The 15,451-nt window shown below is 39.7% G+C and overlaps 2 protein-coding genes and 1 non-coding gene across 3 annotated transcripts; 1 reads left to right on the forward strand and 2 right to left on the reverse strand.

The window, feature by feature from the left end:
* Positions 1 to 1,407: 1,407 nt before the first annotated feature.
* LOC133858077 (uncharacterized) lies at positions 1,408 to 3,863 on the reverse strand. The gene is made up of 4 exons (XM_062293514.1): positions 3,596 to 3,863; positions 2,978 to 3,063; positions 1,750 to 2,809; positions 1,408 to 1,671 (listed from the first exon to the last, which is right to left on the reverse strand). The coding sequence occupies exons 1-4, from the start codon at positions 3,686 to 3,688 to the stop codon at positions 1,597 to 1,599; spliced, it is 1,314 nt and encodes a 437-aa protein (XP_062149498.1). The 5' UTR covers positions 3,689 to 3,863; the 3' UTR covers positions 1,408 to 1,596.
* A 1,277-nt stretch (positions 3,864 to 5,140) lies between these two features.
* On the reverse strand, positions 5,141 to 5,225 carry TRNAM-CAU (transfer RNA methionine (anticodon CAU)). The gene is given in 2 exon segments: positions 5,141 to 5,176; positions 5,188 to 5,225. It is a non-coding gene; the product is annotated as a tRNA-Met (tRNA).
* A 56-nt stretch (positions 5,226 to 5,281) lies between these two features.
* Positions 5,282 to 14,732, forward strand: LOC133856996 (heterogeneous nuclear ribonucleoprotein 1-like). Its single transcript, XM_062292078.1, has 2 exons — positions 5,282 to 5,639; positions 13,297 to 14,732. Exons 1-2 carry the CDS (start codon positions 5,418 to 5,420, stop codon positions 14,392 to 14,394), a joined length of 1,320 nt encoding a protein of 439 aa, XP_062148062.1. The 5' UTR covers positions 5,282 to 5,417; the 3' UTR covers positions 14,395 to 14,732.
* The last annotated feature ends 719 nt before the right edge of the window (positions 14,733 to 15,451 follow it).

Raw genomic sequence — 15,451 nt, forward strand, 5'->3', positions numbered from 1 at the left:
TTGGCCACCCACAAACCGACCATTGGGGTGACTAAACCACTCCCTTAACCAAGAAGGTAGTTTGGCCACCCGAAACCAGCCAATTGGTGTGGTCCAAACGCTAAAAAGAGTGGTTCAGCGCTTTGGTGAAATAGCATGAGCCCTCCTCCCTGCACAGTTTTCACCCTTGTACAAGCATCCCTTCCTGGAATAGGACCCATAAAAGTGTTACGGCAGCACTAGCCCATGCAACGGGACTGGAATTCGGTGCAACAAAGTTGGAAGCATTATTGAGATCTATATCGAGAACTCAGGGCCTAGCACTTGGCAGGTTTGACTTCTCTATGCCTTCAATAATCTCACTTCCTTAAATTTCCATTTGAACAAATTCGTTGGAGAAATCCCAGCTGGAATTGGAAATGCAACCAAACTCCCTTTACTTGATCTCACCACTCACCAGCAACAATTTCATCTGGTATACTTAGCCTCCACTAGACTCATAATAAGGCCCATCTATCCTAGGACCCCTCAAACCCGAGCATAATTGAACTACCCATTCATCGAAAGCTCATAAGGCTCATCTACCCCGTGGCCCTTCAGGTTCAAACACAGCCAAACCCTCCAATCCATTGCCGAAGAGCTCACCATCCTGTCAAGGACACCAAGGCCAACGAGCCAAGGAGAAGCTTGTTAGTCTGGCCCAGTACCTACAATGTTCTAGGATTAGAATACACCTATATTTTGATAGGACCCACTATAACCAATTACCCCTCTTGTGAAGTCAAATAATGGCTTTGCCACGCTGAGAAGCCTCCCTCGATATTCGTGGAGGAATCATCCATAGCATTTGAGCGGAATACTCCAAAGCCCTACCAAAGAGATGCGGAGATGGTGAGCCTAAAGCCTATATAAAGAGGGGGAGGAGGACCCTTCAGCAAGTAGACATTGATAACCCTCAATCCTCATACTTTATCAATTTGATTTCTTTCCTACCCGACTAATTTAAGCATCTAAGGTGATTGTGTCAGATCTCCGGTAGACCTATCTAGCCTTTTGTCCTCTTTTCAGCCTTCTTCTAGTGCATGGTTTGTGGTCACTGTATCAACAAATGTTAAATCTATAACTCTTTAATAATTCTTTTATAACTTATTGACACATGTCAGCATACTATTGATGATCGTTAAAAATTTTAAAAAATTTAGTAACTTACGTTACTCCAATTACATGTGTAAAAGAATTGTAATATAATGAGAAATCTTATGTCCATACAATTCCTTCCCTTTTTATCTTTAAATTCCTCCCTCATGTTGGCGGCTTTCCACGTAAAATTTATACTTCTCACATATATGTGGATCAGTAACAAATGGAATGGAAAAAAACAAAAGAAACGAAAATCAGCCATGCCACTACCATATGAATAAAGGAACATGAAACAAAAGAATAAATTGAATTGTATTAAACCGTCAAGAAATTACAACAGCAAGCGAATATCATACAACCAAATTGAGCTTCACAAAAGAATAGACAAATGAGTTGCTAGAAACACAAAACAAATCTCCCACACGATATCACACACAATCTTTGTCTAACGTACACCAGGAGTATGAGAAGAGATTATTAAGCAACACCCCTATTCAAAGCCCTCTCCAACCTTGTCTCAAATGGGGTAGAGTGCCAATTCACTCTCTTATCCTGCACATCCATAAATACTCAATCAGAACCACACCATCACCAAATGCAAAAATCCCAAAAGCTTTACTTCAGATATACCTCTTTGTACTTGCTAGTTGTGTTTGGTATTCCTTTGTAGGAAGAGACAGAGCCAGAATCCTTCGTGGTGTGATTCCAGTAGGTCCCAACAGTGCCTATTATGGGCATCTCATCAGGGCTTCTAATTGGAGACTTCCTTGGTGAAGAAGAAGCTGAAAACTGTTTGAGCTCTTCGACAGTCAATGCTCCTAAAATAGGTCTATCATCTTGGCTCCTCCATGAGTTTGATCCTTGTGACATGCTTTTCTCGGGTGTGATGGTGGTGGTATTAAGACCAATTGTGCTGGTCTTATTGACGGGAGTCGTGTCGGATGAAACCAACCAGTTGGATAAGCTAGCATCGACTGCTATTTCTTGCATTGACTTCTTGGCTTGATCGGTTTTTGACTTAAAACTAAATGATAATTCCTTAAAACCTGGCTCTGAACCAAAAGAAACTCTGGGTTGTTCATTTGAGACAAGATTCTCTTTCAAAGGCCTCAATGGTGGTGTCCCTTTAGTTTTAACAGCTTTCCACTGAGTAAGATTTTCTACTGGGTTCAGCACAGGATGAACATACATACTTCTATCTCGAGCATATGGGTTAGACCCAACTGGCTTCGGTTCTCCATTTTGCAAACCACATATTGGCACAGAACAATCAACCTCCTCAGTAAAAATACGAGCTGCCCTCCTCGATTCCACAATTCCATCATCATCCTCAAACAAACCATTAACCTCCAGTCCCTCCTCCTCGTCATCATCATCTTCGTCTTCATCATCAAGATCACTATCCTCATGGTCTAGTCCTTCATACTCATCATCACTGTCCCTCCAATTCTGGTACCGATGATTCGGAGGATAAGGTCCCGAGCTTGACGTGATTGAACTATCTTCTGAGAAGGACTTAGATAGGTTTGATTTTGCTAGATTTTCCTCCTCCCTCTTCTTTCCCCCGCCTTCACTCTCCAGTGAAAAGTTTGGAGCTTCATCACACGAGACACGTTCATAGGTTTTGACATTGGAGTCAAATGTAACTTTCTTTCTGGTCCTAAAGCTCAACTCTTTCCCAGGCTCATCCCTACAAACAAACCCCATTAGAATTTAGATTTTTTTTTTTTTTATTATTATTATTTTTTTTTATTTTAAAAAATCAAACTAATTTCTTTTAGAAAAATTGCATTTGTTATCAAATAAAAACAATTGGGAGACAGCAAAATCCAAACAGATGTAACATTTGATAACTCACGGGACTTGTGAAACGGAGTTGTAGATGGGATTTTCGGAGGTGCCCTGAGATACAGCAGATTGCACAGGCGTACAACTGACAATTCTCTGCAACAAATTTCAGAATTCAATTTCAGTTTTCTAAGTCATAAACACAATAATCAACTGAAGCTCTGTTTGGCTACTAAGAAAATTTAGGAAATGAGAAAGAAACCAAGAAGATTCCGATGGTTCCATTGTGCAATTTAATTAACTTAACTAGTTGACCGTTTTAGAAACGAAACCAAAGAAACAAAAAAGGAGATAAAGAAAAGCACACAACGACTCCGTAATCAAAGCTTGAAAACAAAACAATTGTCAACTTAAGCTCTGTTTGGCTAATGAGAAAACATAAGAAATTACAAATGACCCAAGGTTTTGAATCTTCAAGAAACCCGAAGTAAAGATTCATGACTCTTCGATCCTTTTGAGAAACTAAAACAAAGCAATACAGAAAACAAAAAGCTTCAAAATCTCGATTCCTTTTTCTTTCTTCTCCGGCATATTCTCAGCGACCAATCAAAAGGGTTAAGGCAAAACATGGAACCACACCGTAAAAATCAAAGCTTGAAAACAAACAAACAAACAAACAAACCCTTACTTGGTGGTCACGAGGCTGAACCTTGTTCCGACCCTGTTTCATTCGCTTCCTCCCATCTTTGGAGGAACCAAAACAAGCAAGAAAGCAACCCATCCCTTCTTTCCTCTAAACCCACAACGATTTTCGCTCACTGTGCCTTGGGTTCGCGCAGAGACCGACCTTTTCGCTACTGGGTTCTCATCGTTTCACAGAAAGAGAGAGAGAGAGAGAGAAGAAAGAGCGGAAGGGACAAAACGGTCAGTAGATTTGAAGCGAGAGGGTGGGGGGGTTTTCTAGGGTTTGTTTTTTTCTATTTTTATTGGAAAAAGAGGAAGTGACCGTTGGGGCTTGGGATTCCTTTTTGCTATCACATCACAGCCTGTAAATCGTGGCCTTCTATTTCTTTCTTTCTTTTATCTTATCTGGACCGTTTACTTTATTGGCCCCACTAATGATGATCTGGGCCCATTAACGATGTCTGATTTTTCATACTGAGAGGACTAAAGTGATTCGTTCCATCGGCTAACGTCTATTTTTATTTTTATTTTTTATTTTTTGTCTATTTTTACTAATCTTTAATATAAATATAACATTTAGTTAATCAATGTGAAGTGCATGTAATAAAAGAGTGTGAGGACTAACATTATTATAATTTAATGGACTGAAAATTTGTAGGGGTGGGCGTCGGTTAATTCGGTCGGTTAACCGATTTTTGTCGGAATGTAGTCGATGAATTTATTTCGGTTAAGTCGGTTAAGCGGTTAATAGGCGGTCGGTTAAGTCGGTTAAGCGGTTAATAGGCGGTCGGTTAAGCGGTTAATAGGCGGTCGGTTAACTCGGTTAACATTCGGTTAAAATGGGTAATGAAACGACGTCGTTTTGATTTTTTTAAAAGAAAAAAAATGATCATACGTTTCGTTCTTCTTAAAACGACGTCGTTTCGTTTTATGTCGGTTCGGTTAATCGGTCGGAGTAGTCTTTTCCTAGATTAAATTTTTTAAAATTTTTTTAACCTTTTATCTTCTTTATGTCCTTGTTTCTGTTGGCAACTTTTTCTGATTTTTAGGCTTCTTTATTGCTTTTGCTGATTTTTCAATAAATTTTTTTAATTTATTCGAAAAGAGTAATTAAGTTCCAATTTATATATTTTCACTTTTTCTTAAAGATTTTTAGACAAGAAAATTGCATTTGAACTTTGCATGACCGAATCTCACCCTGTCTAGGTTATAAGCAAAATCGAAATACATGTTGTTTTTTCTTTATATTTTTTTTTTAATGTTTATCTAATAATTTTTAGTGAATTATTATATAATTGTTTAATTATGTACTAAAAAGTCAAAATCGTAGAAAAAAAAAAAGTAAAAATAAACACATTCATTTTGCTTAAACACATTTTTTTGATGAAGATTCAAAATTCATATTGCTTAAAATATTAATATTTTTTGAATGAAGAATAAAAAAGAGAAAAAAAATGCTAAAATTACAACTCTCATCCTAATGTATTTCGAGATTGTGCAATAATTAGGTAGAAATTGTACATGAATTAAGGCCAAAAAAGAGAAAAGATGGGGTGAGAGAGGCTCGAACTCTCGACCTCAGGATAACTCAGAAGCTATGAGACCTACGCGCTAGCCAACTGCGCCACCACCCCATGTTGATGGAGATTTCTAAGCATTAATATACAACACTTTCACGAGTCCAACTCGGCTTCGTCTCGAAACAAAACCCTAACCCAGTCTTCTTTCCCTCCTCGAGTCGCGACTTTCTCACATTACAAAACAAGAGAGTCTGTTGGGGTGTGGTTGTGTTCGATTCAGTCTCAAAGGGACAGTGAGAGAGAGACATGGATTCGGACGAAGGGAAGGTGTTCATAGGAGGGATAGCGTGGGATACGAACGAGGACACCTTGAGGGAATACTTCGGCCAGTATGGGGAGGTCTCGCAGGCTGTTATCATGCGCGAGAAGCCCTCCGGCCGCCCTCGCGGCTTCGCCTTCGTTGTCTTCTCCGACCCTTCCATCCTCGATCGAGTCCTCCAGGACAGGCACACCATCGATGGCCGCACGGTCAGCCATTTCAACTTCACACACATTTGTTTATTTTGCTCTATTTGCATTCAGTTTTCTGTTAATTCTTCTGGGTTTTCTGTGTTTTTGGCTATTAATGTTTGTCTTTGATTGTTTTTGGTGTTTTGGGTTTGGCTATTTTGTGGTCAAGTCCATCGGCTGTGGCCTTATTCTACTTCATACATTGATTTATTTGCAGTCAGTTTTCTCTTAATTTTTGTGGGTTTTGTATTTTTGGCTGCTAATGCTTATCTTTGAGTGTTTTCGGTTTCTGGGGTTTGGTCCTTTTTTTTTTTTGATAAGTAAGTAGAGAATTTTATTAGAAAAACGCAAAGCGCAATCAAGTATACAGGGGGTATACAAGAAAGACAATTAAGAAGAAGAAGAAAGCAATACAAGGAAATCGTTAAAACTAATCTCTAGAGGTGCTAGATACGCAGCCGTCCAGGAGTACAAACAATGAAGAAAAAAGGAAATGAGCTCCTCTATGGTTCTTTCTTTGTCCTCTATGGTTTGGTCCTTTTGCGGTCAAGTTCATTGTGTGTAGCCTAATTTTATTTGCCTTTGTGAAGGTTTAGTTTTTTTGGCTAGCTGGGGTGTGTCTGGTTACCATATTGATTTTACTGCTTTATTGCATTCTTTCTCTGCTGTATAGTGCTTTATGGCATTCACCTTTATGTTAAATTTTGATGGGTTTTTGGATTGTTAAGCTGCAAGATTAGGGGTTTTTATCTTTTATGTTTCTTTTTTATTTATTTTTCTGATATAACATGCGGTTTTGAGTGTTTTAATTTATTGGGTTCCATAAATTGTGGTACTTTAATTCAATTTCAGTTCTTTGGTTTTTGGTGTTTTCATTCTTACTTGCATGTTCATGGGGTTTAGGTTTATGGGGTTCGTGTTAGTATTTTGTAATCATGTCTAATGGATTTGGGGAGTTTTCTTTTCCTTCGTTAATTTATATGAGTATGTGGGTTTTTTTTTTCTCTCCTTTGGGTGCCTTTTGGTTGGTTTAAAAATTACAAAAATAGGCGCTTTATGACCAGCACACTGATGTCTCGGTGGAAGGGTAAGACTTACACGTCCAAGAATACAACTTTCTTCAGTTGTTATTACTTTTTTCTAAAAAAAAATAAATCTGTTGGCAAATGTTCATGTCTGTTTATGATTATTTTCTTTACAAGGTTATTTTACTTTGTGTTGATTTTATATCGGACTTCCTTTGTTTTTATCTATTTTTCATTGTTGATGGTGATTCTCACAATTTTTGGTATCTTTTCACTCCTTTCATTTGGATTCCATTTAGTTGCTGAGAAAATGTGAAGATAGCATTCCTTAGGTCAAGCACCTTATCCAGATTCCAACGACGAAACTCACTCTTTAAGACCTCAAGTAGTCATTAGTTCAGTACAATTATTTTAGTGTTATTTTTCACGTGTTTGAGATTTCATCTCTTTTTTAACGGGTTTGACCTTTTCTTATTTATAAATATATTCGTTTATAACATTTGTACTACTATATCTTTATGGGCATTTCGTTCTTGACAATAATGTTTTGCTTTTCACTAGATTGCTTTCTGGAGAATTCCATATTAGTAAAGCATAATACAATTATTTTTTTCTTTTAGTTTTCAAGAACGCATGAGGAACAAGAACATTTGACTAGTACCTTCCTAACAATCATTCAGATCATTAAGGTTTCATCTTTGATTTGTATTTATGCTTCTCTAGGCTATTAATATGTTGTTTAAGGGAAAAATAACAAACGAAAAGAATTGATCTTTTGGATATATGGCTTATCATGATTTCAGATCCTAGGAAATGAAAATTTCCTTTCAGCTAGATTATTTCTACTATTCGGCTAAATTAAGTTGGTCTTCATCTTTTGAAAAAGCAACACTATAAATCAAATGATTTGAAACATCATTATCATGGTGTCTTTCTTCTTAGGGTTCTGACCAACCTTACAAAAAATTATTGATTTCATGCTTTGAACTTCTTACTTACCCATCTAAAAATTATACTTTTTTCCTCTCCAATATTGCTTCTCCTACATATTTAAATTGAAGGATAATATTGAGTCTTGGTACTGCCTTGAATTACTTTAAAACTTATATGATGTTCTAGTCTCTCATTTTTTTCCATCATCTCCTTGTTTCTAAGGAGTTCCCTCTTGTATATTACTTGCCAACTTGATCTTTGCCTCTTTAACAATTCTTTTATATGTGTATATTACTTATAAAGGTACTATTAGGTCTCTTAATGTTGAATTCTGTTATTTCGTCTTTAGTATAAATTTTAGATCTGTGTCTCTGTTTGAATTTGAGCTGCTGTTCAATATATAAGTGACAAATCCTTAGTTTGTACCTTTCTTCATGGATAAAAAAAAGTATATCATCTCATTAAGGCTAATAGAATTTTCTGTGTTGATGGTTTGAGGTGGGAGCTTTTTGTGAATGCTTTAGTTTGTGAATTTGCAGTCAGTACAATGGATTTTACTAACACCCTTTCCTTATCTTTAAGTAACAAGACAGAGGTGGGGATGATTCTTAGATCATATATTTGGATTAATGTGTGTGTGTGTGTGTGTGTGTGTGTGTGTATGTGTGTTTTATATATATAATTGACCGTGGCTATGATTTATATGGCAAATTTTTTCTTTATATTATGGAGAGATGGCATGGGTTAAAGAGTTATAAATAATGGAGAGAAGGCGTGCAAATAGATGAAAATCATCAATTTGGTTTTTGTATGAAAGGGATTATCAAAGTATGAACATACACTTGTTGTTCTCACTATGACTTTTTCCCCTTAGATCCTTGTATGTACACATGAACAATATTAAGGATACTACCTAGGAAATCAACTTCTATTCAAACTCTAGTGTTAAGCTAGATAAGATTCAGTTATATTAGAATTCAAATTCTATGATAAATAGATAAGAGATAAGATAGCTAAGAATTCTAATCCTATTGTATAGGAATGAGATGCAGTCATGTATTGTAATTCAAACTCTCTTGTATCCTCCTATATATATCAATGAAAACTCAATAGATGAGTACGGTTTTAAAGAGCCAAAATATTCTTGTTCTATCATGGTATCAGAGCCCTCTCACCGACCAACGTCGTGATCCATGGCCGACTCTGACGCTGAGTCCTCTGCTTCGGCAACCTCCAATGCTTCCCAGCCTCCCCCGCCACCTCCGCCACCTACCCAACCCACAGTTGTCTTCACCGTCCCAAATATGAACCACAACCTTAGTATTAAACTCTCCAAAGGCAATTTCAATGCCTGGAAAACTCAAATTCTCGCCTATATCAAGGGCCAAGATGCCTATGGCTTTCTTGATGGCTCCTCGTTACCTCCTGCACAAACTATTCCCAATCCCAACTCCACTGCCGGTGCTCCTGCCACCATAGTCAACCCTGACTTCCTTGCCTGGACTCAGCGTGATCAGATGATCCTGAGCATCCTAATTTCTACACTGTCCGAGCCATACGTCGTCCATGCTGTTGGATGCGTCTCGTCTGCTGCTCTCTGGAACACGCTTCTCACCATGTTTGCTTCTCAAGCTCGTGCGCGTGTCATGCAGATTTATTTTCAACTCGCCACTGTCAAGAAGGGCTCCAACTCAATCACTGAGTACTTTCAGACTATCAAGACATTAAGCGACACTCTAGCCGCTGCCGGTCAGCCTCTCAATGATTTTGAGAGCGTCTCTTTTCTTCTCAAGGGCCTCGGGTCAGAATATGATCCCTTTGTGACGTCTGTCACTACCCGAGTCGATCCCCTGTCCATTGATGAACTCTACGGTCATCTTCTCGCCCATGAAATGCGACTGGATCAGCAACTTCCAGCTGTTGATAATCTTTCCCTTGCTGCAAACTTCACCACCCGTGGTTCCTCTTCTCGGGGACGTGGTTTTCGCGGACGTGGTAGTCGTCCTTACAACAGAGGCCGTGGGTCTTCCTCCAGTAACCGCGGCCGCGGTTCCTACTTCTCCCAGGATGCGGCTTCTTCCCCCCGGCCTTCCTGTCAGATCTGTGGCAAACCTGGTCACTCTGCTATTCGCTGCTACCATCGTCAGGATATGTCCTACTCTGAACAGTCTCAGCCCCCACAACAGCAGCTCTCTCCACAGGCCTACTATACATCTCCGGCTCTACCAGCTGAGGAATCTTGGTACCCGGACACTGGGGCTACTCATCATATGACAAATACGCTGCAGAACCTCAATATCTCTCATGAGGACTATCATGGACAGGATCAAATCCGTGTGGGTGATGGAACAGGTTTGCCTATCTCTCATATTGGTTCGGCTTCTTTATCTCTTTCTCGTCGTACTTTTGTTCTAAATCAACTCCTTCGGGTTCCCTCCATCTGTAAAAATCTCCTTTCGGTTAGACAATTTGCACTTGATAATTCTGTCTTTTTTGAATTTCATTCATCTTTCTTTGTCATTAAGGACTCTCAAACCGGGATCATCCTCCATCAAGGGCGCACTAAAGATGGTCTCTATCACCTTCTTCCCTCATCGAGTTCTCCACCAATAAATCAAGCACTTGTTGGTGCTCGTACATCATCTACTTCTTGGCACAAGCGCTTAGGTCACCCAGCATTTCGAACAGTCCACCGTGTTCTTTCTCAGTTTCAGCTTCCGGTTCATTCCAATAAGGCAGTCACACCTTGCAAGATCTGCCCACAAGCTAAGGGTCATCAATTGCCGTTTTCTTCTTCTACTTCCAGCATTTGTAAACCTTTAGAATTAGTTTATTCAGATGTATGGGGACCTTCCCCAACAATTTCGATTAATGGAAATCGCTTTTATGTGTCCTTTATTGATGCTTATAGTCGTTACACTTGGGTTTATCCAATTCAAGCTAAATCTGATGTTATGCCAACCTTTCTTCAATTTCAAGCCATGGCTGAACGTTTACTCAATTCCAAAATAATAAGCGTTCAATCTGACTGGGGTAGTGAATATCGCACACTTCACTCTCATTTTCAAACTCATGGCATAACTCATCGTATCTCTTGTCCTCATACACACCAGCAACAAGGATGTGTCGAAAGAAAACATAGGCATCTCATTGACACTACTCTAGCTCTCTTGGCTGAGAGTCATCTCCCTCAAAAATTTTGGGATGAGGCTTGTCTCACTTCCTGTTACCTTATCAATCGCTTGCCAACACCTTTGTTACACAATAAATCACCTTTTGAGACACTGTTTAAACAAATTCCAGATTATAAGTTTCTTAAGGTGTTCGGCTGTGCTTGCTTTCCCAACTTACGACCCTATAATGCTCATAAGTTTTCCCCCCGATCCAAAGAATGTCTCTTTCTTGGGTACAGTCCGCATCACAAAGGCTATAAATGCCTCCACCTTGAGTCTGGTCGGGTATACATCTCCCGCGATGTCATCTTCCATGAAGATCAATTTCCTTTTGCTGCTGTCTCTCCTGTTTCTCCTTCACCTTCTCCAGTTCTGGCACCGGTTCTACCTCCTTTACTTCCAACACCTCCTATCACATCTCAGCTACAAATTCCAGCAGTTGTCTCCTCTTCTAATTCTCCCTCCATTTCTCCTTCTCCTACCTCTGCTGAGATTAGTCAGCCTAATTCCATCTCCCACACAGATAGTCCTCCTGTTCGGGTACATCCCATGCATACAAGGTCAATGAATCACATTTTTCAGCAGAGGCAACTTACAGATGGTACCATCCGATACCCTGTTCCACAGGGTTTAGTGGCAGAAACACATTCAGCCCTTGTTGAACCAACTTGCTTCTCCAATGCAGTAAAAGTTCCGGAATGGAGACAGGCTATGCAGGTTGAATTTAATGCCCTTCTTCAAAACCAGACCTGGTCTCTTGTTGCTAAGCAGCCTTCTCAGAATCTTGTAGGCTGTAAGTGGGTATTCAAGCTTAAGCGGAAAGCTGATGGGTCTATTGAACGTCATAAAGCGCGTCTAGTTGCTAAGGGGTTTCATCAACAGGCCGGTGTTGATTTTGGAGAGACCTATAGTCCTGTTGTCAAGCCTACAACCATTCGGACAGTTATTTCTATTGCCTTTTCAGCAGGCTGGTCCATCAAGCAGATTGATATTCAGAATGCATTCTTGCATGGTTTTCTATCCGAGGATGTATACATGGTACAACCACCTGGTTTTATTCATCCCAGCTTTCCTAATCATGTGTGCAAGCTTCAAAAGGCGATTTATGGCTTAAAACAAGCTCCCCGAGCTTGGTTTTCTCGTCTCAGCAATAAGTTACTTCAGATTGGTTTTGTGGGTTCTAAGGCTGACACCTCTCTATTCATTTATCGCACCAAGACAGTAACTATTTTTCTTTTAATTTATGTCGATGACATAATCATTACAGCCTCAGATCCAGGTGCAATTACAGAACTTTTGAAGCTCCTCAGTGTTGATTTTGCAGTCAAAGAATTGGGTGATCTTCACTATTTTTTAGGTGTTGAAGTCAATAGAGTGGAAGCGGGTCTTCTTCTCTCTCAGAAACGATATATATTGGATCTCTTGAAGAAAACAAATATGCATGAAGCCAAGCCTATATCTTCTCCTATGGCGTCTTCTTCAACTCTTTCTGCTTTCACTGGTGATCCAATGGAAGATCCAACCCTATACCGGAGTACTGTAGGATCATTACAGTATCTCTCTCTCACAAGACCAGATTTAGGGTTTGCAGTAAATAGAGTGTGCCAGTTTATGCACCGCCCACTTCAACCTCATTGGCAAGCTGTGAAACGAATTCTTCGGTACTTGAAACACAATTTCTCATGGACTTCTTATTAGCCGTACTTCTTCTCTTCAGTTGCAAGCATACTCGGATGCTGACTGGGCTGGATGTCCCGATGATCGCCGCTCCACGGGTGCATATTGTGTGTTTCTTGGTTCTAACTTGGTGTCTTGGAGCTCACGCAAACAACCTACAGTCTCTAGGTCCTCAACAGAAGCAGAGTATAAAGCCGTTGCAAACACTACTGCCGAACTCCTATGGATTCGTGCTTTACTTCAAGAACTTGGAATCAGTTTACGTTCTCCACCTACTCTATGGTGTGATAATATTGGGGCTACATACATGTCGGTTAATCCGGTTTTTCATGCTCGTACAAAGCATGTGGAGATCGATTTTCACTTTGTTCGTGATCGGGTAGCTGATAAATCCTTGGAAATCCGGTTCATTCCTAGTTCGGATCAACTTGCGGATGTTCTTACTAAACCTCTAGTCTCCCAACGTTTTCAGCACCTATGTCACAAGCTCAACGTGCGATCTTCCCCGTTGATCTTGCGGGAGGGTATTAAGGATACTACCTAGGAAATCAACTTCTATTCAAACTCTAGTGTTAAGCTAGATAAGATTCAGTTATATTAGAATTCAAATTCTATGATAAATAGATAAGAGATAAGATAGCTAAGAATTCTAATCCTATTGTATAGGAATGAGATGCAGTCATGTATTGTAATTCAAACTCTCTTGTATCCTCCTATATATATCAATGAAAACTCAATAGATGAGTACGGTTTTAAAGAGCCAAAATATTCTTGTTCTATCAAACAACATGCTTGTATGCATGTTTTCCACTTGTACTTTTCTTATGTCCCTTCAGCTGTTTTTTTTTTTTTATTTTGGCTTCACAGGTGGAGGCAAAAAGGGTTTTATCAAGAGAAGAACAGCAGACTTCCTCTAGAACTGGAAATTTTAATGCTGGCAGAACATCTGGAGGGGGAGGAAATTTTAAGACTAAAAAAATATTTGTTGGAGGGTTGCCTTCCAACCTCACAGAAGATGGGTTTCGTCAGTATTTTGAAAGTTATGGACAAGTAACTGATGTGGTGATAATGTATGATCAGAATACTCAACGACCTCGTGGTTTTGGTTTCATAACATTTGACACTGAGGATGCGGTTGATAGAGTTCTTCAGAAGACCTTCCATGACTTGAATGGTAAATCGGTTGAGGTAAAAAGGGCTCTTCCTAAAGATGCTAATCCCAGTGGTGGGGGCCGTGGTGGGGGCTATCAAGGTTACAGTGCAAATACAAATACAAATACATTTGATGGTCGAGCAGATGGCAGTAGATATATGCAGCCTCAAACTGCTGCAGGTGGTTTCTCACTGTATCCTGGCTATGGTGGACCAGGTTATGGTTATGGAGCAGCTAATAGTGGAGTTGGTTATGGTGGTTATGGTGTCAGTGGTTACGGAAGTGCAAATACTGGATATGGTGGTCCCGCGGCGGCATATGGAAACCCAAATGCCCCTAATGCAAGTTATGGAAGTGGGGGTCCTGGTGCTGTAAAAAATACTTGGAGCAACCAAAGTCCTGGGTATGGTGCAGCAGGCTATGGTGGAAATGCAGGGTATGGAGCTGCAGCGTCTTGGAGCGCTCCGGGTAGTGGTGGTCCTGTTTCTGTTCCAAGGGGTCAATCCCCAAGTGGGGCTTCTGGGTATGGGAATCAAGGTTATGGGTATGGTAATTATGGTGGAGGTGATGCTGCTTATTCTGGTGGGTATGCGGCAGCAGGTGGCCGTGCTGGAAGTGGCCCAAGTAGCAATGCTGGTGGTGGTGTTAGTGGTGCAGAGCAACATGGGATGGGCGGTGGCTACATGGGAAGTGGCTATGGTGACACAAATGGAAATTCGGGGTACTCCACTTCAGGATGGAGATCTGACCCTTCACAGGCCACCGGAGGTTACGGTGATGGATATGGTGGTGCTCAGTCAAGGCAGGGTTAACACTAGTGACCTAGTGGTTTGATTTTCGATAAACAGAACGGTTACGCAAGAGGTTCTACTCGCTCGTGTTACACTGTAGGCAGTGACGGCAACAGAAAGAGATCAGTTGGATTGCTTTATTCTCAGGTTTGATTGCTTTATTTTTCGCTGGTAGTAAACAATAGCATTTCTGTTACTGTTTTGGGACAAGAAGTGTAATATTTGGTTCTTTTACGTTTATATGAGGGTTTGAAGTTCCTTGTAGTGGGTATAATCAGGTCCTATTTGTGTGCAAACCCAAAGGCCTTTTGATCTCATTATGAATCACAAGAGTATTGATATTAGCTTCTTTTTTTCAATCTCTCTCCAACGCTCACCCCTCAACTATATACTTTTTTTATGCAGTACCATGAATACTTGGATATTAGCACATCATAGATTGATTTTTTCTAGTTTTGCAGATTTTTTGAACTTTTGTTCATCTTTTTCTTCTGATTAAGAATTTCTCTTGTATACTTTATGTGTATTAAGGTTTCCCCGCGTCCCAATGCACTTTTTAATAAGATTGAATTACTTATAAAACAAAAACAAAAAAATAAACGTCCAGAGTGTTCCTTACCTCTCTTGCCAATTGCTCTTTTTACATATGGTGACTGGGCATCAACTTATAGCTCTTTTTAACCCCACATCATAGAATTCTTCACTATATTGCCACCTGTTTTTTTTTTTTTTTTTTTCATTGGATGCCCTACGGGATAGTGTGAATTGTCTCTCATGTGTTAGTTTTGTGTTTAATTCAAATGTAAATGACTCATCAACTAATTTTGGGTTAGGCACCCCAAGTCTGGCATGTTCTAGAGGGTTCTTGGATTTGCAAAATTTTAAATTCTAAACAAAGATCTGGCTTTGATGTTACCTGATCAAAATACCAAAATTTGGTCAATATATGCAAAAAGTTCAATTAATTTCCCTTCAAATTGAAACTCCAGGAACAGTGAAGGTTACATATTAAGTTTAAATGCCGATAGGCTTTGGTGAGTTCAGACAAATTTTACCATCCATGCAATTTGCAGCTGAA

The sequence above is a fragment of the Alnus glutinosa genome, chromosome 14 (assembly GCF_958979055.1).
Source record: "Alnus glutinosa chromosome 14, dhAlnGlut1.1, whole genome shotgun sequence".
Classification (NCBI taxonomy): Eukaryota; Viridiplantae; Streptophyta; class Magnoliopsida; order Fagales; family Betulaceae; genus Alnus; species Alnus glutinosa.

What these genes read in the sequence shown, in the direction of transcription:
- LOC133858077 (XM_062293514.1), bottom strand. Translation starts at nt 3,688, where the DNA reads ATGGGTTGCTTTCTTGCTTGTTTTGGTTCCTCCAAAGATGGGAGGAAG. An exon ending in AACTCCGTTTCACAAGTCCC is followed by an intron (nt 2,810 to 2,977) that starts GTGAGTTATCAA and finishes GTTTGTTTGTAG; the next exon opens with GGATGAGCCTGGGAAAGAGT. An exon ending in CAACTAGCAAGTACAAAGAG is followed by an intron (nt 1,672 to 1,749) that starts GTATATCTGAAG and finishes ATGGATGTGCAG; the next exon opens with GATAAGAGAGTGAATTGGCA.
- LOC133856996 (XM_062292078.1), top strand. Translation starts at nt 5,418, where the DNA reads ATGGATTCGGACGAAGGGAAGGTGTTCATAGGAGGGATAGCGTGGGAT. An exon ending in ACACCATCGATGGCCGCACG is followed by an intron (nt 5,640 to 13,296) that starts GTCAGCCATTTC and finishes TTGGCTTCACAG; the next exon opens with GTGGAGGCAAAAAGGGTTTT.